Source organism: Alexandromys fortis, unplaced genomic scaffold (assembly GCF_014885135.2).
Source record: "Alexandromys fortis isolate MF-2015 unplaced genomic scaffold, M_Fortis_MF-2015_v1.1 scaffold_24, whole genome shotgun sequence".
NCBI classification, from domain to species: Eukaryota; Metazoa; Chordata; class Mammalia; order Rodentia; family Cricetidae; genus Alexandromys; species Alexandromys fortis.
The window spans coordinates 11,377,359-11,399,559 of NW_026067906.1; the positions used below are offsets into that span (position 1 = coordinate 11,377,359).

At 41.1% G+C, this 22,201-nt stretch overlaps 1 protein-coding gene across 9 annotated transcripts in view; it reads left to right on the plus strand.

Annotated features, from left to right (window-relative positions):
- Positions 1–22,201, plus strand: part of Osbpl8 (oxysterol binding protein like 8) — a 120,312-nt gene that overhangs the window by 20,141 nt on the left and 77,970 nt on the right. For 7 of the 9 annotated variants that reach the window (XM_050135456.1, XM_050135459.1, XM_050135457.1 and 4 more), the window contains one exon: positions 18,639–18,744. In XM_050135456.1, coding sequence (XP_049991413.1) covers positions 18,703–18,744 — 42 coding nt within the window. In that variant the 5' untranslated portion in view covers positions 18,639–18,702. Of the gene's footprint in view, positions 1–18,638; positions 18,745–22,201 lie in introns of those variants that run through there. The other 2 variants (XM_050135461.1, XM_050135464.1) reach the window with 2 other exon arrangements.

The following is a 22,201-nucleotide window of genomic DNA, read 5'->3' on the forward strand; positions in this document are numbered from 1 at the left end:
TGTAGCTTGCTGTGCCTGAAGGAGCACTCCATGCCCTGCATTTCATCCTCCCACTGTGAAGAGCAGAGATGGCACATGCGGAAGCCGCTGGTGTGCTGATCCCGGAGCTGCGGGAGGAGCAGCACTGTGAGGAGGAGGTCCTCACCTGGCTGGGAGCTACCTGGATTGCTCCCTGCTTTCCTGCAGTGAAGCCAGTCAGGACCCACTGGTACAGTGCTCCTGTTGCTGTTCTTCAAGCTTTCGGCCACACCTCCACAGAGGCAGAGAGTGTCTTGCTGTCAGTTGTGGGGATGGGAGGTGCGGTCTTGGGGAAGGAAGGAAGCTTAAGTGTGACCTCGCTGCTGTGATTGCATCTGATTTTCTGGCCCTGTTTCCACAGTGACTCTGTCCAATTACGGACAGGCTGTGATCTAAAAGCACACGCAGGTCTTCTTGGCCCTCTGTTCTACTAATTACTCCTTTGCCGTGCATTAGCTACCCATTGTTGCAGTAGGCTGCATTGGAGCGGCAATGCAGGGACTGGATGCTTGCTCTACATCTGGGAAAAGCTCATCGAGCTGTCAGCAGACACTCTGGACTCGTCAAGAGTAGGCTGAAGCTGCATTCAGGGAGACTGAGGGAGCTGCCTAGATTATCCTAGTCCAATACCCAAAGCTCCTCACAACTCCAGGAACTAGGGGTTCAGCCACACCAGCATTCCCAGACATGACAACTGTCATGTGGACCTGGACAGGGTCCCTCTAGTGATCACCAAGTAGAGGAGGGGTCACTGTCACCTGCTCCCTGCCTTTAGGAAGAATCTCCACCACATCTGAATCCTGGGTGGGGCTTCTCTCTCCCTTGTAAACCCCACGGGGTCCTGCTTATCCCCACGATGTGCTCTGTGGGCCTGGTTAGCCATATGGGTGTCTTTATGGCCAGTCAAATACTATTCCACAGTTCTGATCAGCTTGGCTCGTCCATCTCCATCTGGGGCTAGGTCACATTGGTCAGACAAATCAAAATAGATAAAATCCATGCACTAGCATTCCTTTTGAATCTCCCTCTGTTTGGACCTCTCATTTTCTCAATTGTCTTCCAAAGGCCCTTTCTAAGGTTATCATTTGTATCAGTCCTCCAGGTTTCTTGATAGACATGTGTGAGGGGAACCAGCCTAGGTGGTTCTCCTTAGCACACCGTTAAGGCCCTAGGCAGTCCATGCTCTCAGAGGGAGGACGAAGAGTTTTCCTTGGACCTTCCACATTTGTGCTCCCTTCCACTAGATTAAATAGATAAAATGTAAAGGAAGAAAATAAAAAGCAAGAAGGTGGGGGGAATGGGCGAAGAGTGTGGTGAAATGGGAAAGCACTTAAATTAACTTGGGCAAGGCCTTGGGTTTGATCCCCAGCACCAAAATAAAATGCAGGTCCTTGGCTTTATTGAAGATCTACAGACTCAGGAACCTTAGGATGATTCTGATTGATCTTGAAAGGTTTGGAACCTGGGGCCCAGAATTAAAAGTGGTTTGTGTTCTTCCAGAGGAGCTAAGTATGATTTCTAACACCCAAGTCAGGTAGCTTCCAGCTGCCAGTAACCTCAACTCCAGGTGATCCAATACCCTTTTCTGGCCTTTCCACACCTGCACACATGGCACACACACACACACACACAAGCATGCACACACATAATTAAAAATAATTCTGTCTTTAATGAAAGGGTTTGAATCATTGCTCTAGGCCTTTTGATGTACGGTTTTGAATGCAAGTTTTAGGCTGGTGATAGGAGAGAAAATACCTACATGAAAACAATAGTTTAAAATGTGCATAAAGAGCCAGGGCTGATACGCTCTTGTAAACCTGACGTCTGAAGGCTGAGGCCAGCATTTTGACCATTCCAGGCCAGACTCTGGGCATGGGGTAAACTCCAGTGTAGAGGATCAAGAATACTCTAGAGAATGGAGCGGCAAAGTGAGCATTAGATTGGTGATAGGTGACCTTTGTGTGAATAGTAGACAAATTAGAAGGATGGGTACCACTTTTCCATGTGTTAGAAGGGAATTGGAAGAAAACATAATTTTCTCACTTAAGACATCTTTCTTTAAATTATGAAAAGTAAGTAACCTTGAAGACATGCCACTGCTAGAGTCTGTGGGCCTGTGCTGTGCTGTGCTGTGCTGTGAGGATAGTTGGTTGCCTCCAGTGCATGTTGAAATATGGACGTGAATGTAAGAGAGATGGTGGGCCCTTTAAGAGACTCTTAGCAGCAACAAATAGCTTTCTAATGGAATCAGATTCATTCTCCTTGGTTGCCAAGTGAGACTGCCCTCCCCATGGACGTCCTCCTCTGTCCTTCACCACAGGTGCTGATGTAGCTCTCTGCCTTCTCCACTCGTGGGCGGGTACCTGATCTTGGACTTCCCAGTCTGACCCAAATTAGCTTTTTCGTCATTACTCAGTTTCAGGCTTTTGTTATGGAATCAGAAAACAGACTAAGACACTGGTTCTCAACCTTCCTAATGCTGTGACCTTTTAATACAGTTCCTCATGTTGTGGTGATCCCAACCATAAGATTATTTCATTGCTACTTCATAACTGTAAGTGTGCTACTGTTACAAATCATAGTGTAAATATCTGTGTGGTGGTCTTAGGTAACCCCTGCAAAAGGGTCCTTCAACCCCCAAAAGGGTCTTGACTCACAGGTTGGACTGCTCTACTAAGACAGTAAGTGTAATACTATCTTACTGTTGTGCCTACTAATTCTAAAGCCCATAGTTTACTCCTAGAAGTGAGCTCGTTCATCATTGTCTTCACCAGCCTTAAAAGGATGGATAACATAATAATATTTACACTTACAGAGGAGATTCGGTTAGGGCTATGTGGCCTGCCCAAAATACTCCTTTAAACATGAGTAAAGCCAGTTTAACAAACAGGCCATGGGAATTCAAGATCATCATCAGTTGCATGAGACCCTGTCCCAAAACAAAACACTTGAATAATTGGTGTACATTTAAAAATGAAGATTACAAAATATATTTTATAATTCAAACCTTTCTTTACTCTAACTTGTTAGAATAATTCTAATAAAGGTTATGCTTTTTTTTTTTTTTTTTAGGTCAGGCTGTCCTTGAATTCACAGTGAGTTTCACCTGCCTCTGCCTCCTGCCAGTAGATCCGTGGATTACAGGCATGGACCACACCTTTCTGAGGTTGTAGTAGTCAAAAAGGGAAAGTCACTTTTAAAAATTATGTTGTTTTTGAGACCGTCTCACTCTGTGTCTCAGGCTACAGTTTTCTATCTCACTCAGCTGGGAAGATCACATTTAATGTGAAGACCAGTTAAGGCCATTTCCATGCTGGCTATAAGCAGTGAGAGGGAGTGTTTGTGTGTGTGATCAAGAGGAGGGGAGGAAGGGGAAGAGAATGTAAACTTAAGCAATTTCTGATTTTAAACCAATTTTTCCTAGTTTTAACACACACACACACGCACACACACGCACACACACACACGCACACACACACACGCACACACACACACGCACACGCGCATGCACTTGATTTTTTGAAACAGAGTATCTGTTTGTAAACCAGGCTACAGGATCCATTCACCCCTGCCTCTGCCTCTGAGTGCAGCAGCAAGACTAGCAAGTTTTTTTTTTTTTTCTTTTTAAGGAAAAAAAGTGTGGTCCTATACAAGCATGCACTCAGTGCTCAGTGTAAAGTCCAGCAGCTATGGAGACTCTGGTTCTTTGGCCACCAGACTCTTCGTTGTCTGAAGCAGTCTGAATAGTCCCAGTTGGTCTTATTCTTTTCTGTCTTCTCTTCCTACTCCCCCCTTTTCTGTGCACATAGCAAACACATGCACATATTTGTATTGGGATATTTCAGACGCTGAGCCAGAGCTGTGTGATAATGCTAGTTTTTCAGTTTTCCCACCGGTCAGTTTTAATTCTTAGTAAGTCCTCATACTGATTTCGTCTTAAAACATTAGCTCAGTACTGAAGAAACTTAGGACCTTGTTTCTTGCCCTATAGTTTAGGCAGATGACGTAGTCACTCTGTGCTTGGTTTCTTCATCTGTAAAATAAATGGTGTTGAAAAGTTGATTTGAAGTTTCCTAGTTGCTCTCGAATTCTGTTGAGGAATGCTAGGGTTTTAAAGAGCAGACTTTGTATTATATATAGCAAGTGATTATCTCAATCCAGCTGTGAACACTTAAAGGGGTAAACTCTTGGCAAGTTAAAAATGATGGTGGAGAGGAGAAGGGGGTGGAGTGGATGTCAGAAGCAAAATTAACAGGGTTCAAGAAGACAATTTCTTATTTCCTCGTGTACCCAGGAGGTGGATCTGCTACTTTTAAGGTAACAATGGCCTAAAATGGGGGAAAAAATAGCTTCCTTTAAGATTATGGTAGGTGTGTGTGTGTGTGTGTGTGTGTGTGTGTGTGTTTGCCACTGGGTCAGGGAGCATTATTTTGCATAGTGTCTCATTTAGCCCAGGCTGGCTTTGAATTCTCTATATTTTAAAGGCTGGCCTTGAACTCTTAATCCTCCTGCTTCTACCTCCCAGATGGTGGAATTATAGCTATGCACCATAATACCAGGCTTGAATATATTTTTGATTGAAAATTAAAATCACATTTTGGGGGAGGTGTTGGAAATATGGTGGGTATCACTGACTGCTCTTGGGAGGTCAAACAGATTCAATCTTTGATCTGCCCAACTTTTTTTCCCTTGAAAATTATGTCATCTCACAGTGCATGCCTTGGAAAAGCAGGGTGGGGTCCAGGCGTGAGGGCCGCTGATAGAAAGCCCGGAGTATGTTTTCCACTCTGACTTCTGCTTTGACATTATTCTGCAAGCTTGCCCGGGAAAGCAGTCTTAGCTTTAAGAATTGCTGGGTGAAGGTGATGTTTTTGAATTATTATTACTAGTTTTTGTATTAATTATTGATTATGATTATTAAGCATAACTTTGGGCCAAGGCCAGGGGCACATATCTTTAATCTAGGTACTTGGGAGCATTATGGCAACAGGAGGATTAGGATTTAAGGTCTTGCTTGGCTGTATGGAGAGTTTGAAGTCAGCCTGGACTACATAAGACTGTCTCAGAAGTTGAACAAATAAATGTAGGTTTTGGGTTCTTGCCTTTTTGTTGTAAATTGTTGGTTTTATTTCATTTTAGTGTTTTTCTCACACATTCTTTCTTCCTGTGTGTGTGTACACATAAGTGCACATGCTGAGGTAGATGATACCCGGCAGGAGTGGTTTCCTTCTACCATGTGGGTCCTGGTCAGGGTTGATAGCAAATGCTTTTATCCACTGAGTCCTCTCACTGGCCCAGCATGGTGAGCTTGCATCTTTCTTGTTCACATGCTCCTTGCCCACTAACATGCTCTATTCCATTCATTCTTCTCTCTGTTTGTTTTGATGGTAGAGATAGAGCGCCATCAATCACTGATTAAGAAAATGCCCCACATTTCTGGAAGCATTTCTTAATGGAGGTCTCCTCCTCTCCCATGACTATAGCTTGTGTCACGGTGACAAAAATCAGCCAGCACCTTGCACCTCTGCTTCCTGCAGCAGCTCACTGCTACTACTTTCTATAAAGTTCAGCATTATTGACCCAAAGATAAATTTCTCATTGTGTGTTTCATTTTCTCATCACACATTTCTCTTATGCGGAGAATGAAATGGCTCAAGTTTTTAGCTAGGTATTATTGCTGTCCTTTCTAAGAAACAAGACTTTAGAAAGAACACTTTCTATATGAAATGTAGAAGAGAATCACTATTATATGTGCAGAATCCTAATGAAAATCTATTGAGTATCTTAAGAAGATCTGTATTCTTTCATCAGTTATACATTTGAACATATTCATGGTGGAGAAATAATTATTTAAATATATTAATACAAAAATACTTCAGAATTGAAGAAAATTTTACTTTATTTTACCCACATCTTTAATTCTAGCTCCTGGGTCATTGAGGCACATGGCTCTCTGAGAAATCCAGGTCAGCTTGGGCTATATGATGAGTTTAAAACCAGTGTGGGGTGCGAAGCAGTACTGTCTCTAATCTTCACACTTATGCTTGCTTGCGCACACACACCTCAAAAACCCAAAAATCAAAAACAAAACAAAGACAAAAACTCCCCTCCAAAACCATAAACCCCCTGTGTCTCTGAAGTATAGTTGTAATTGATATGGGAAAATGTTCTTGTACACTGTAAAGATTTGTCACTCATATTAGTTTAATAAAATGCTGATTGGCTAGTAACCAGACAGGAAGTATAGGTGGGGCAACCAGACTAGGAGAATTCTGGGAAAAGGAAAAGAGAATCAGTAACTGGCCAGACGCAGATGAAGCAAGATGAGAACGCCTCACTGAGAAAAGGTACCAAGCCATGTGGCTAAACATAGATAAGAATTATGGACTAATTTAAGTTGCAAGTGCTATTTAATAATAAGCCTGAGCCAGTAGGCCAAACAGTTTATAATTAATGTAAGCCTCTGTGTGTTTCTTTGGAACGAAATGGCTGCGAGACCAGGCAGGACAGAAATTTCAGTCTACATGTAATGCCATGAGATAATTGCCTTATTTAGTTTCTAGTTTTTATTTATTTGTAAACAGAGTAACCTGTAGCCTAGACTGTCCTTGAGTTTTCTATGTAAGAAAAGGAGTTTCTGGCCTTAAACTCCTGATTCTTCTGCCTCCCCATGCCTGCATAGTTTTATGGGGAAAGTATTTTCATCTTGATTTCCAAATGAACTGAGTTGAGTTTCTGAAAAATGTAAAGGCTTTCAAAATTTGTGAAGCACATGGTGACAGATGCACAGCAGGTCCATATGTTGTGTAGCTATTATTACAGTTAATCATTATTTTTGCTTTAGAGAGGGCTATGGGTAGCATCCAAGAGAGTGAAACTGGTGGATATGGATATTCACATTTTAAACAGGAAGAGCTCTCTCCCAGTTGGAAAGACACTGATTTTTTTCCTCCCATATATGGGCTTGACGCCACAGGCACACTAATTTTACCATCTCCTTAAGGTTGCTGCTCTCCGCCCCCGTGCTCCTGCACATCCCCAGTCCTCACCTGAACTACACTCCCTCCTTGCTGTCCACTTCCTTTCCTCCTTCAGAGCCTTCATCACCCCTCCATGTAACTCTTACTGTCTTGTCTTTGCTTTACCTTAGTACATATGCCCATGGGTTGTGTTGCTGTGACTTGCTGGCACCTATGCGGTGTTAAGATTAACTGCCCCATCAAATGTTCACAGCTGTTCTGTGCCTTCCTTCCGTTTCCAGAGGGCAACAGAACACATGTACTTTCTCCTTTGCCACATGCTTTCCTTTAGTCATACTCTTAGGTTTAGCTGTGCTAAAATTTAAACATTTCCTCCTCATCTTATTTTAAAGTGTGTGTGTGTTAAGATAGAATCTCACTTGGTTGCCCAGGCCAGCCTCACAATGTCATGATGATCCTCCTGTCTCCACCTTTGGAGTGCTGGACTTAGGAAAGTGTGCAGGGTGCCCAGCAGCTCTGCCTGTGGTAGTATAGTCTTGCCTTTCTCTTTCTGTAATCATTCTCATATGCTAAAGTATAACTTTAAAACCCTAGACTACTTTATTTAGATATGGTGTGCATGAAATTTAAAAATGTACCCATTTTAAATGATGTTTGCATTTCTGTAGATGGTATGCCCATGAAACTAACACCACATGTTAGACAGGTTTCTAGTAGCCCTTTAAAATTTCCTCACGTCTCTTCCTCAATCTCTCTCCTTTACCACTCTTCCCCAGATAACAGCTGATCCGGTTCTGTCCCAACACTGTTTCTTTCTGTTAAATACTTTAGTCAGGCTTCATTTGCTCAGCAAAAGTTTTAGATTGTTCCTTTTTAGGGCTGGACACTGTGTGACTGTATATGATTGTGCTGCAATTCATTTATCTGCTCACTTGTTAATTATTCTGTGTTTCTGGCTTCTATAAATGAAGCTGTTACAGAATGAGATCCATGTCACACACAGGTCTTTGGCCACTTTCCCATCTCTCTTGGGCCTACAATGTAGTAGTGTTTTATTTGGTTCTTGCTCATCCTCATCAATCCTTACACTGTCGTGTAAAAATAATTTAGCTGTCCTTGTCGCACTCCAGTAGTGTGTCATTGTGCCTTTTTGAGGATTTCTTTGATGGCTAGTGGAACTGAGCATCTTGCTTGCATATATATATATACATATACATATATATATGTATATATATCCATACGTATCTTAATTTTTTTTAAACCAATAAAACTTTTTTTTTGTTTTGTTTGAGACAGTGTCTTAAAATGTAGCCCTTGACGGCTCTGCACCGAGTGCCGCTTCAGCCTTCTGAGTGCCAGATTAGAGATCTAAGCCTGACTCTAGAATCTTCTGAGTGCTGGATTAGAGATCTAAGCCTGACTCTAGAATCTTCTGAGTGCTGGATTAGAGATCTAAGCCTGACTCTAGAATCTTTAATCTGCTTTCAAATTAGCATGTCTCATCATGTTTTTCTTTTAAACTCAATTCTTCTATTGATTTAAATTATTTCTTGAAATTTTATTTATTTTTATCTTATGTATATAGACGTTTTATCTGCATGTCTGTCTGTGTATCACATGCTGTCGTGCTCCTGAGCCGGAGGGCTGAAAGAGGGGGTTGAATTCTTTGGGACTGGGATTAAGATGGTTGTAAGCTAGCGTGTGGTTACTGGGCACAGGACTGAGGTCCTCTGAAAGAACAGCTAGTGCTCCTAACCGCATCTCTCCAGTCCCTCTCCATTAGGAATTACTTTATACTTTTTTTTTTTTTTGAGACATGTTTCATGTAGGATAGGCTGGCACCAAACCCTTACATAACTAAGGATGATTTTGGTCATCCTGCCTCTGACTCCTAAGTGTTGGAATTACAGGTGTGTACTGTCGCTGTGGATTTACATGGTGGTGGGGAGTAAACCCAAGGCCTTTACACATGCATGGCAAGACTACCAACTCCATCTCCATCCCTAAAGCTATGCTGTGGAATAAGAGTTTAATTTTTATGATGCCTGGCACATGAAATTGAGGGACTCCCCTCATGGTTTATACTTTTGGTCTCCTGGGAAGTTGTTTTTATCAGTTCCTTGTGCATGCTGTTTTCTGGGATGTTGAGTGCTGCTTGTGTTAGGAAGAGCAAAGTACTTAGAGCTGGTCAGCGGGGTAGCCAGCAGCTGCTTTTCTTTAGCTGTGCTTCATTCATTTGAGCAACTGATGATAGCTTACAGTCATATGCTTGCTGGGTTTTGTTGTCGTTGTTTGCTTTTTGCTTTGTTTCTGTTTTTTTGATAGTCACACTATGTGGCCCTGGCTGCCCTGGAACACGTAGTGTAGACCAGGCTGGCCTTGAACCTGAAGGAATCCACCTTTCTCTGCCTCCCATGTACTAGATTAAGGCATGTACCACCACCACACTCGACTAGCCTACTCATTTTTAAGAAGATGGATAGTTTGGGGCTGCAGTAACTAGAGTTGTGTTTCAGAAATGTAGTACTTAAATATCAAATCTGGGACTTGGGGTATGGCTCAGTGGTAGAAACCTTTCTACCTTAGATCAGATCTCAAGTTCCATGCCTGATATTTGTCAAGAAATGAGTTTGTAGCTTTTCAGTTACTTTAGAACCATGTGTTACTTTCCCTCACTTGTACATTTTCATAGAAACATCCCAGTTTTACCTGAAACAGTCTTTTGCAGGAACGGCAGTGACAGTTGCTGATATGGTAGTGGTATTCAGTGGGGACACATTGAATTAAAGAAAAAGTTTAGATACAGATTGAGTAGGTATAAAAGAAAGTAACAGATTCATATTAGTGACTATTTTGTGGAGGGGTTAGTCTGAGTTGAGATGGAGTCTAGCTTTGTAGCCCAGGCTGGCTTCAACTCACAGTCTTCCACCTGTCTCACTGAAATGCTGGAGTTGCAGCCAGAGCCACTGTGACTGCTAGCGTGCACACCCAGCATGCTTTGGGAAGGTCACCCAAATACTTTGCTCGTCTCTTTTCTTAAGACACAAAAGTAAACTTATTTTATATGTGTGGGAATTTTGTCTGTGCACCACTGTGATGTCCATAGAGGCCGGTAGAGGACACCAGATCCCTGGGACTGCAGTTACAGACTGTTGTGAACTACAGTGTGGGTACTGGGAATCAAACCAGGATCCTCTAGAAGAGCAACCAGTGCTCTTAACTACTGAGCCGTCTCTCCAGCCTTTGTAGTTATTGTTTGTTTGTTGGCTTCTGAGGCAGGCTCTCTTTCTATAACTCAGACTGGCTAGGAAATCACACAGCTGAGGCTAACCTTAAACTCAGTGACATTTCTGTGCCTCAACTTCTTAAGCACTAGGATTATAAGTGGGAATTTTTTTTTTTTACTAGATTTTGTCATATGTATTTTTGGTCTCTCCAGTTAAGTTGTTGAAGAGAAGATAAAGACTTTATAGTCTGTTTTATGTTCCTGTTCTTAAGTTTTTACATAATGTGAATACTGATGGATCTTGGGCGTCCACTTTAATTTGCTCAGGAGGATTAATACTTGCTAAGGTGGAGGAGAACGTTGGAGTACATTTTCTTCCTACCGAAGTCACACTTCTCCTGCTAAAGACATTTCTAAGCTTGGTATTTGACACAACCTGGAATTAAAAAATGTGTAGATGATAAGTAGACAAGAGGTTAGTAGTTTGATTTCTGAACACCCGAATTTCATCTTTTTCTTTTTTCAAGACAGGGTCTTTTGTGAGCCCTTCCCCACTTTGTCTTTGGAGACTGGAGTCTCATCCTCACCGTCTCTTTTCCGGTAGCTGTGGTCAGGTGCCTTCACCGTCTCTTTTCTGGTAGCTGTGGTCAGGTGCTTTCACCGTCTCTTTTCCGGTAGCTGTGGTCAGGTGCCTTGGAGGGCAGTCACCAGTTATTTGTGTCCACTCCTTGTCCATCGCAAAATGAGGTGGCGACTGAGGTGCTGTGGAATAACATTTTAAGGTGTGTTACTTTTGTTTAGACTGCACTTGTTTGTCTGTGTGAAGCTGTGATTCTTTGCCTCTCTAGAACACATGATGGTCTAATAACGAGCTGAACGGCCAATAGTGAGTTTAGAGAAAGGACAGGCAGGGCTGGCAGGCATAAATAGAAGAAGAATAAATAGGAGGAGAAATCTGGGAAGAGGGAAGGAGCAAGAAAAGGAGGAGAGGAGGACGCTAGGGGCCAGCCACCCAGCCAACCACAAAGTAAGAGTAAAAGAGATACAGAAGTAGAGAAAGATGAAAACCCAGAGGCAAAAGATAGACAGGATAATTTAAGATAAGAAAAGCTGGCTAGAAATAAGCCAAACTAAGGCCAGGTGTTTATAAGTAAGAGTAAGCCTCCGTGTGTGGTTTATTTGGGAACTGCTCCCCCCCAAAAAAGCCAAAAGAATAAAAAGAGTAAAGCAAATAACATTTTACTGTTCCAACATGGTGCTGGAGTAAAAGAAAATTCAGCTACACTGAAGTCTAGCTTGAAGTGTAGTTTTCTTTTTCTTTTCTTTTATGTGTATTAGTGTTTGCTTGAATGCACACCTATAAACCATGTGCTGTTGTCCTTGGAGGCCAGAAGGGACCACTGGATCCCTTGGAACTGAAATTAAGCCAGCATGTAGGTGCTGGGAACTGAACCTAGGTCCTCTACAAGAGCAATAAGCACAGTTAACCACTAAACCATCTTTCTAGCACTGATTGCTACTCTTAATTGAATGAGTGATTTAATTACCCTTTCCCTGTATTATTTAATGAGTTTTCTTTCTTTTTTGTGGTAGGTATTATTACATAAGATATCCAGGTGCCCAAAATAAAATAAGAGCTAACTTGTTTTCCCAGGTATGGAAATTACATGGATGCCACAAAAACATTAAATGAGATTTATATCCTAAAAATATAAAAGAAGAAATAGAAGTATAAAGAAAAAAATTTGAAGCAGAGTTTCACTCTCTAGCCCAGGCTGTAACGTCATACATACATACATACATACATACATACATACATACATACAGAGAGAGAGAGAGAGAGAGAGAGAGAGAGAGAGAGAGCGCCCAGGTTGGTTTTGGGCTCCCAGCACTCCTCCTGCCTCCACCCCGAGTGCTGAGATTACAGGCACGGGCCATCACATCTGGCTATTGTGATTTGTGAGAAAGCTAAGTTCCCCAGCATACTGGATTTATCTCAGGCCGAAGCAATCATCTTTCTCCCAGAAGACAGGGTTCTTGGGCAAAGTTTGGACAGCAGGCAGGCATTAGGAAAAGGAAGAGTGGCCAGGTTCTTCAGCATCCATTGAGGCAGAGGAGCTGAGCCTTCGTAACAGCAGGTCCTAGAGAACAGGGACCAGAGGAGCTCATGAGTAGATCTAATGCCATGACAGGTGACGGAGACCTTTAAACAGTTTTTAGAAAGGAAGGGCATGGTAGGATTTATATTTCTGAGAAATAGTAGATGATATGAAATTGAAAACACCAAGAAAAGACCATTTGCCCCTTTAAAGAGTGTAGTAGAAGAAGAGGGAAGATTGCAGAGAGCAGGCGGAGGAGAGTACGTGAGGCTCTGATTTGGAAGAACTGCATGATGGGTTTAGGATGAGCCCTTCAGAGTAGCAACTCGTGTTATTGTCCTAGTTAGGGAGTCAGGGTTTCTATTGCTGTGAGGAAACACCATGACCAAAGCAAACTGGGGAGGAAAGGGTTTATTTGGCTTAAGCTTTCAAATCAGTTCATCATCAAAGGAAGTCAGGACAGGAAGTCAAGCAGGGCAGGTTCACGGAGGCAGGAGCTGATGCAGAGGCCGTGGAGGGATGCTGCTTACTGTCTTGCTCCTCATGGCTTGCTCAGCCCACCTTTTTTAGAACCCAGGACCATCAGCCCAGGGATGGTACCGCCCACAATGGTTGGGCCTTCTCCCATCAATCACTAAGAAATGCCATACAGACCTGCCTATAGCCTGATCTTACTGAGGTATTTTCTCAGTGGAATCTCTCATGACTCTAGCTTGTGTCAAGTTGATATAAAACTAACTGGCATATTGTATTAGGTTTGCTGGGCCACTTTGTCGCACAAATGATTTTATTAGAAATTTAGAATTTGAATCCTATAAAAAGACCTTAAAATTCCTCTCCACTCATTTATTTTAATTATTAGGGATTGAATCCAGGGTCTCCCAGATGACAGGCAAGTGTCCTGCCACTGAGAAGAATCCCCTACCCTAACCCTTAACCCTAACCCTAACTCCTGGTACCTTTTGAAATTATTTTTGCCTTAAGATGATTGAATGATTCTTTCTGGTTTTTGTTTGTTTTCAAGACAGGCACTCACTGTGTAGCTCTGACTAGCCTGGAACTCACAGAGAGCACCTGCCTCTGTCTCCTCAGAGCTGAGATTAAAGGCAGGCACCACCATGACTGGACATTTCTCCTGTATTTCATTTACTCCTTAAAACAACAAGAACAACAGAAGTCTATTCAAAGTGAACTCTGCTCCCCATTTCCCATTTGAATCTACATACTATTTATAAAAAGCAATGTTTAGTTAGTTACAAAAAAAGGAGGAAAAATCTGTTGGGTGATTGGTTACAGTTTGAGTATCTAAATTGACTTGAGAAGTAACAACTTTTAATACATTTAATTTGATCTTTAATTATATGTGTCTCTGTGTCTCTTCTTGGTCATATGCTTGTGAATGTAGGTGCTCATCGAGGCTAGTGGGATCATACTCCATACCCCCAGAGCTGGAGAAACCCCTGCCCCATATGGGTGCTTTGAAGTGAATTTGTATCTTCTGTAACAGCAGTATGTGCTTTTAACTGCCACGCCATCTCTCCAGCCTGAGAATTAGCAATTTAAAAATACCAAGGCATTCTAGGCCAGGAACATGCTATATTTTTATTTGTTTGGAGTTTCTTTATTTCTCTTGTGACATTTTGCAGCTTTTTATATATTGTAGAAGTCTTTAATATTTATATTGAGTTTATTTTCTAAGTATGGGATATATATATTCATTTGCAAATTATTCAATTTGCATTTTCTGACAGTTGCTATATGTAAGAATAATTTCTTTTATGTATAATAATCTTGCTAACTACTGTGTTAAACTTGATCTCAGTGACAAACACCTCAGAGAACAACTTAAAAGGAAAGACTTGTTTAGTTCATAGTTTGAGAGATGTCAGTCCACAGTCAGCTCGCTGGAGTGGTTTGAGCCTCAGCTGCACGATGGAGCGAGCATGAGGTCACCGCAGCCATCAGAGGAGAGTAGCAAGAACCAGCCTAGGCCAAAAGAAGCCCTGCAGAGACATGCCAACCAGCGTCCTCCAGCTCGGTCCCATCTACACTTCCATCATTTCTGAGTAGGCTCATTTAAAGAATTTGATCCATCAAAGGATTAAACCATTGATTTTTGTCACAGCCATTATGGGCGTGTTTATCTCTGAAAATGCTCTCAGACACAGCTAGTATTGTGTTTTCCTTAAGCTCCTAGACATCTCTCAATCCAGTCAGGTTGGTGATCAAGATTAGTCATTATACACAATTATTAATTCTACCAATTTTCATATTTTTTGTGTGCAATGACATTATCTGAAAATATAATTTCTCTCCTTTCAGTTCTTAGAACTTAGATTTGACTTTATTACACCGTTAGGATCCCTTGTGTGAAGTTAAATGGAAAGGATCTTGGCACGATACCTTACAGGGAAGGAAGAGCAGTCAGGATCTCACCGTTGACTGTGATGCTTTCTGTTGGTTTATTAGACTCAGAGCGTTACCCCTTCCTAGTTAGCTAAAAGATTTCATGGTGAATGAATGCAGATGTGTCAGACTCAGTTTCTGAGACAGTCTTTGTCTGTGTAGATCCAGGCCACTCCTAATGTCACAGCCATTGCCTGCTCCTTGACCCAGGGCTGCTTCCCCTGGCTGGCGTCAGTGTCAGAGGTTCTGCAGTCTTCCCCAACACCCCTGACGTACTGCAGATTCAGAAGATGAGCACAGACGTGCTAAACCCAGTTGTTTGGATTTGTAACCTCAAATTGTTTAAGTCAAATTGACAGAGTGAAATTATTATCTTCAGTGATAAAATACATTATTTAAAAATACAGTGGTCGGGCTTTGCAGACGCCGCTATCCCCTCTCACCGCTTGCTGCAGCCATGGTCAACCCCACCGTGTTCTTCAACATCGCGGCCGATGGCGAGCCCTTGGGCCGCGTCTCCTTCGAGCTGTTTGCAGACAAAGTTCCAAAGACAGCAGAAAACTTTCGTGCTCTGAGCACTGGAGAGAAAGGATTTGGATATAAGGGTTCTTCCTTTCACAGGATTATTCCAGGATTCATGTGCCAGGGTGGTGACTTCACACGCCATAATGGCACTGGAGGCAGATCCATCTACGGAGAAAAATTTGAGGATGAGAACTTCATCCTGAAGCATACAGGTCCTGGCATCTTGTCCATGGCAAATGCTGGACCAAACACAAACGGTTCCCAGTTTTTTATCTGCACCACCAAGACTGAGTGGCTGGATGGCAAACGTGGTCTTTGGGAAGGTGAAAGAAGGCATGAACATTGTGGAAGCCATGGAGCGTTTTGGGTCCAGGAATGGCAAGACCAGCAAGAAGATCACCATTTCCGACTGTGGACAACTCTAATTCTTTTGACTTGCGGGCTTCTTACCCACCAGACCATTCCTTCTGTAGCTCAGGAGAGCACCCCAGCCCCATCTGCTCGCAGTACCCTGTAATCTCTGCTCTCACTGAAGTTCTTTGGGTTCCATATTTTCCTCATTCCCCTTCAAGTCTAGCTGGATTGCAGAGTTAAGTTTATGATTATGAATAAAAACTAAGTAAGAAAAAAAATACAGTGGTCGGTGACATGGAATCATTTGGTGATCACTGCAAAACTGCATGCCTATCAAAGTCCAGTTCACTGTGCTCAGATGAACAATGGATTGCTTTCTATCTCCTTAAGACCTTCCAAATATCATGTACAGCATTGCATTGTCTCAGTGTAAGTCATTCAGAATCTCAGAGGCAAAGATGTTTGCAAAGTGACTACACTTATCACTTATACCTTTAGCTTCTATGATACAGAGGAAAGAACAAAGATACTGAGAACAAATGATGAACTGTATCTGTGCAGATAACATGAATATATATTATTTTCTCTTGCCATGATAAAACACAATGACCAGAGTAACTTATAGAAAGGAAGGTTTATTTCGGGCTTAGTCCATCAGCATCATAGGGAGGTCTGGCAGTAAGCACCAGGCATGGCAGCAGAAAGAGTTCAGAGCTCACACCCTGAACCACATGCACACTGGAAACATACAGAAAAGCATAACCAATTGTGTGAGTGTGTGTGTGTGTGTGTGTGTAAAAGGAAATGGGGCAGGATGTCAAATGTTTGATTTTGAGGAATTAGCTAATGTAATTATAAGGGTTTAGATTGTTTTACAGCGTCCAGCTAGTTCAACAATGGCTTTCTACCAACAGAAGGTCCAAGAATCCAGTAGTTGTTCAGGCCACAAGGCTGGATATCTCAGGGGGTCTTCAGTGTACCCCAGAATCCCAAGTAGGCTTTGATGCCAATGAAGGGCTGGATTGTCAGTGAGAGTGAAGGCAAGCAGGCAGAGAGAGAACAAGCTACCTTCTTCCATGTCCTTTAGGCTGCTCACAGAAGGTGTGGTCCAGATTAAAGGTGAATCCTCACACCTCAGAGATACAGATTATAAGTAGGTCTTCCATTTCAAATTATTCAATTAGAAAAAAAATTCTTCACAGGTACATCCAGCCATTTGGTTTTTCATTAATTCCTGGTGTGGTCAAGTTGACAGCTAAGAATAGCCATCCCACAACCCTAGTAAACCAATAATATGCTTGATTCCAAAGGCAATAATGAGGTCATACTTCCATTTGATGTGGTACAACTCCCTTGTAAACAACATAATAATCCCTTTCTTTTTCTAGAGTAGGATGCGTAATATGTGAGTGATGTTGATGTTTGTAACTTCAACACAGACACAGAGTTAACAATGGCTTTAAATATAATGTGAGGTCAGTGTATCTTACATGATAAGCCAATGAAAGGAAAGAAATCATATGTATTTGATTTGCACGTGGACATACTCAAAATAAGAAATTACAGTTCTCTGTAACATCATAATCACAGCACACATATATTATGTTGTCTAGTATGTCCATTTTATATTGTTTACATTCTACAAACATCCCGTCTGGTTGTGGTATTTGTATTGTATTACTGTAGTTTTCCATTGACATTAATCTTAAGAAATAGTAACGAGAAGAGATTACCAAGGGTTTTCCTGTACTTCAGGTGTAGCCTTTCTTACCTCCATTGTGGAGCATCAGTGTAATGTCTCCGTAGTAACATCAGGAGTATTGATATTCTAACATGACTAGGGTGGAGTTTTAGTCTCTAGTCAAGTGAGATCATCACGTGTCTTCTAAATGTTGTATTCCTCCCTTCAGAAAGAGCACTTCTAGAAGTCTGTCTCCTAACCAGTGGAGAAACAGTCCCATATATAGTAGATGCCGTTTTCAGAAATATGTATGTGGGAACTCTTGGTGAGCCCTGCTCCAGGAAGGAATTGGTGCCTAACTAATTGGTGACAAGAAAGTCGATATTCCTGAACTCCAGTTCTATCCCTGCCGCCCTGGCCACTTTGTTCGTGATCCTATTGGGCTTTCGAAGAGTTCTCATTATGAAGACCTATATTTTTCCAGTGCAGGAAGTTTCTTCTGCTTTTGTTAATTACTTCTCCCTTTGTATTGTTTATTAACTGTTGGAATTGGGTGTTCTGTTGTGTTTTTCTTGTTAATGTATCCCAAGGTGAACTCTTTAACTTTCAGTGAACCTCCTGTTTCTGTCTTCTGAGTACTGAGAATACAGGTACCCATGTACCACACCTGGATCATGATAGATTTGCTATTTGGCAAGTGCTGAACCTCCATGCTTCTTGGTTTCTATCTGCTATTTCCAAACCCTATTTATTTGCATGTCAGTGTACACAACCTATCTTACCACCTGTATTGCCAAGACCACTAGCTTCAACTTCAGCCTCTCCACCACCATTTTTATCTTTAGTTTTTAATTACATTTTGTTATTCCCTGATTGCATATTGTTCTACTTGTTTTATATTTATATAGTATTTCGTTTTGTATTTGTAAATCTTTTAGTTCTAATCTGTATGTGATTAGTGAAATAAAATAGTTTTTCTTTATTACATTATTTTGTTATTTTATGTTTATGGGTGGTATTTTGCTTACATGTATGTCTGTTACCACGTGCATGCATGGAGGCCGGAAGAGGGTGCTGACTGGAGTAATAGATGACTGTTGGCTGCCAAGTGGATGTTGGGAATTGAACTTGGGTGCTCCTCAAGAACAGCAAGTGCTTTTAACCACTGAGCCGTCTCTCCAGATTAATTCTTTAAAAAAAAAAAAACAAACTTTGTCAAGATGTTTTGTTGTTGTTTAATTGTCCAGTAACCTTAGCATGAGATGTTTCCTCTTCTGCTGTAATTAATGCTTGTTTTCTACTTGCCTTAATTTTTAGCTAGTCCTAATACATACATTTTCCTTTTCTAGGGTTTCCAGACTTGTAGAATGGCTAAACATTAATGGAAAGAGAAGCATAAATCTATCTTCCATTATGGAGGCAGGTTTAGCCGATGGAGAACCTGACAGGACTTCGGTGAGTAGTTTAAAAAGATTAATAAAACATGTTACCTGCAGCTGTCGAGTGCTTGATGTAAACCATCACTTTATCCTTAAAAATGCATGGAAAGCAAAAGTTTGTTTATTTGATTTTAGGCTATTTTTGAGACAGGATTTCACTATGTAGCCCTAGCAGGCCAGGAACTCAGTGTGTAGACCAGGCTGGCCTTGAATTCCTAGAGATCTGCCTCCTCTGCCTCCCACATGTGGGATTAAAAGCAAGTGCCACACGCATTGCAAAAGCAAATTAAAGTATTTTACAAATAATACTTTAACTCCCACGTTGTTATGAGAATTACAGATTGTTTAAAGCTTGTTGGAGCAGAGCCCTGTCAAATTTCTGGTATTTCTGCTTCTTATCCTTTTCCTCTCTGTCCTTCTCAACCATCTTGTCCCAGAAATGCTGATGTAATAGTTTGTGTTTGCTTTCTCAAGTCCTTTTTGGATCTTAGTTAAATCAAGACAGTAATTAATCTTTGAGGAATTATTAAATATCCCTAATTCTCAAGCCATGTACAGCTCTGAGCAAGGAGAGTGAATGAAACATTTAAACTAATAAGAATTGAAAGCAACCACACTATTGAGTGTATGGAAACCTGAAAGTTTAATCAACAATGCTTCCTGAATTAGATTCTGAAATTAAAGTAAATATGGGTAGCAGGGACGGTATATACTACCCAATAATTTAAAAAATTCACCCTTGTTATAGATTAAGTGGCTAATATGTCATTATAAAATAAAGGCTTTACTCCAGAGTAATCATTTTGACTCTTATATTTGAGTGAGTCTATTGAATACTGATTTATAGAATCTTTGTTAGCAGTATTGCTTTTATGCAAAGTAAAAGTGATAGGGGCGGGAGAGATGGCTCAGTGGTTAAGAACACTGGCTGTTCCAGAAGGTCCAGGTTCAGTTCCCAACACCCACACAGCAGCTCACAACTATCTGTAACTCAAGTTCCAGGGGATCTGACATCCTCACACCAGTGCACATAAAACTAAAAAAATTATTTTTAAAAAAGTGTCCTCAGTGAAATATAGTCATGGTTTTTGTATTTATGAATATAGTTCTTGGTGGTGGTGATAATGGAACTGGTGTTTTACCACTAAGCTAAATTACCTTCCCTAGACATTTGTGTCCTCCCCCCTAAGAAAATTCCTTGTTGGAGCAAGGCTGTGGCCCACTTTCTATCTTTGATTTGACTATGGAGATGAGTTACTATTTCATCAAGGTGATTGTAAATTTTAACTGTGTTGTCTTTTGTTCAGGCTCCAGTGTAGGGACAGTGTAGTAATTAATAGCAACATGCAGTTTTTGTGACTTGGGTTAACTTGATTCAGTCCGTTTTTGAATTTTTGGTTTAGATTGTTTTGGTTCCGTAAACGTTTTAAAAAAAGTTAAAAGTGATCACTTGTTAATAGAGAATAAAACGAGTTGGAAATAATGTAGATTATACAGAGCATGGCAGCTGGCCAGAAATGGGCAGCTAGAGCAGGTTATTTTACTTTTAATCTGATTTCAGAAAAAGTTAAGACTAAACCTTGTATTTAGCTTATATTTGCTTGACTATAATGTCATCTTTAGAAAAGTTATTTCATTGGTCTTATGGCTAAAGTGTATTTGATGCCCTAGTGATGATAAAAATTGTCAATACTAGGGCTTGGGATATAGGTGGGCCCAGGCTTCCTGTGGGTAGTGCCTTTCCTTGAGCAGGTAGGTGGTCCTGAGCTATGTAAGGAAGCTACCTAAGAATGAGTTTAAGGGAGCCAGCATGCAGCGTTTCTCCATGATTTCTGCTGAACTCCCTTGGCTGGGAATGAGTTCTTTCCTTGACTTTCCTTAAGAGTGGACAGTGATCTCAAAGTTTAAGCCAGAAAGTCCTTTCTTCTTTTAAGTTGTTTGTTCAGTCTTTATCACAGCAACAGAAAAGAAACTGAATACAGACTACATAGTATTAAACTCGGTGCCAGATCAAATGAAATTTCAGTGTTTTTTTTTTTTTTTTTAATTCTAAATTCTGCTACTTGAGAAGTTGAAGCAAAGATATTGAAGTAGGGAAACTTGTCCATTTTTCTTCTGCGATAGTCTATAGTTGATTGAAGCGAGACTGATATTGATAATTTCAATGTAAATTGCAGAAATGTGAATTTAAAACTACTGTTATGGTTCACTTTTGAGTTAACTATTTCTAAAAACAGCACCTTTGGACTTCATTCCTTGAACTAGTTACTGTTTACATGCAGAAGAGGTGGATAAGAACTTGGTTCTGAAGACTTGTAGCTGAAATCTGAGCAGAGCTGGCTGTGTGGGTGATCCTTCATTGCTCAGAAAGCTAAGGCAGGAGGTCATGAATTTGAAGGCAGCTTTTTAAGTAGCTTTAAGTATTTTCATAAAGAAAATAAGACAAAGGAAAGCGCTCTGTCCTTTAGTGTGATTATGGATAATGAATACACATTTCCAAGGTTGCACTGTCCCTAGGAAATAGGGAAAGGTAATTGTAATGTCTGTCTCCCAGAGTGATTTTGAGTATTGATTGAAACCAAGTCTTTATGTTGCTTATTGCAATTCTAGGTAAATTATAAACATCTATTAAATAAAAGCTACAATTGTTTTTTAGTATGGCTTTTACTTATAAAATTTCTCTCTAAAAGGATCAAGAGGAGAAATCTGTAAAGTCTGTTTATGTACATTGGATAGTTGGAAAAGCTTTATTCTTCACATTTTTATTTTATGTGTATGGGTGTTTCGCCTGCATGTGTGCCAGAGCATACCTGGTGCTGGGGAGGCCAGAAGAGTGCACCAGAACCCTGGGTCAGAGACGCTTGAGAGCCGCCATGTGGGCGTTAGCAGTCTAGCCCAGGTCCTCTGGAAGAGCATCTAGTTCTCTTAAGCACTGTGCTATCTTTCCAGCCTGGAAAAGCTTTACGAGAACACTATTGTGAATAGCAGAAGTAAGGAGGCTCATTGGATTGAAAATGAGCTAGGAGGACATTTCAGGATGAAGTAGGATGCGAGGATCACTAGGAAATTAGCTGTTTAAAGTTGAGGGTAAAAGTTGAGTATACTAGATTGGAAATGAATTGTGTGCATGTAGAAAATTCTTCTTCCCGAGACAGATTTCTCCATGTAACAGTTCTGGCTGCCCTGGAACTCACTTTGTAGACCAGCTTGACCTCAAACTCACCGAGATCCACCTGCCTCTGCCTCCCTGAGTGCTAAGATTAAAGGCATGTGCCACCAGCTATGACTAAGCCTGCCTTTTTATTTTTTTTTTTTAAATGAAGGTAGACCTACTTTGGATATCAACATGAAGTTATGTAATTCTGGGAAATTTTAATGGACCCAGGACCATTAGCCCCTGGGTATCACCCTTAATGGGCTCAGCCTTCCCATATCAATTGCTAATTAAGAAAATGCCTTACAGCCTGATCTTA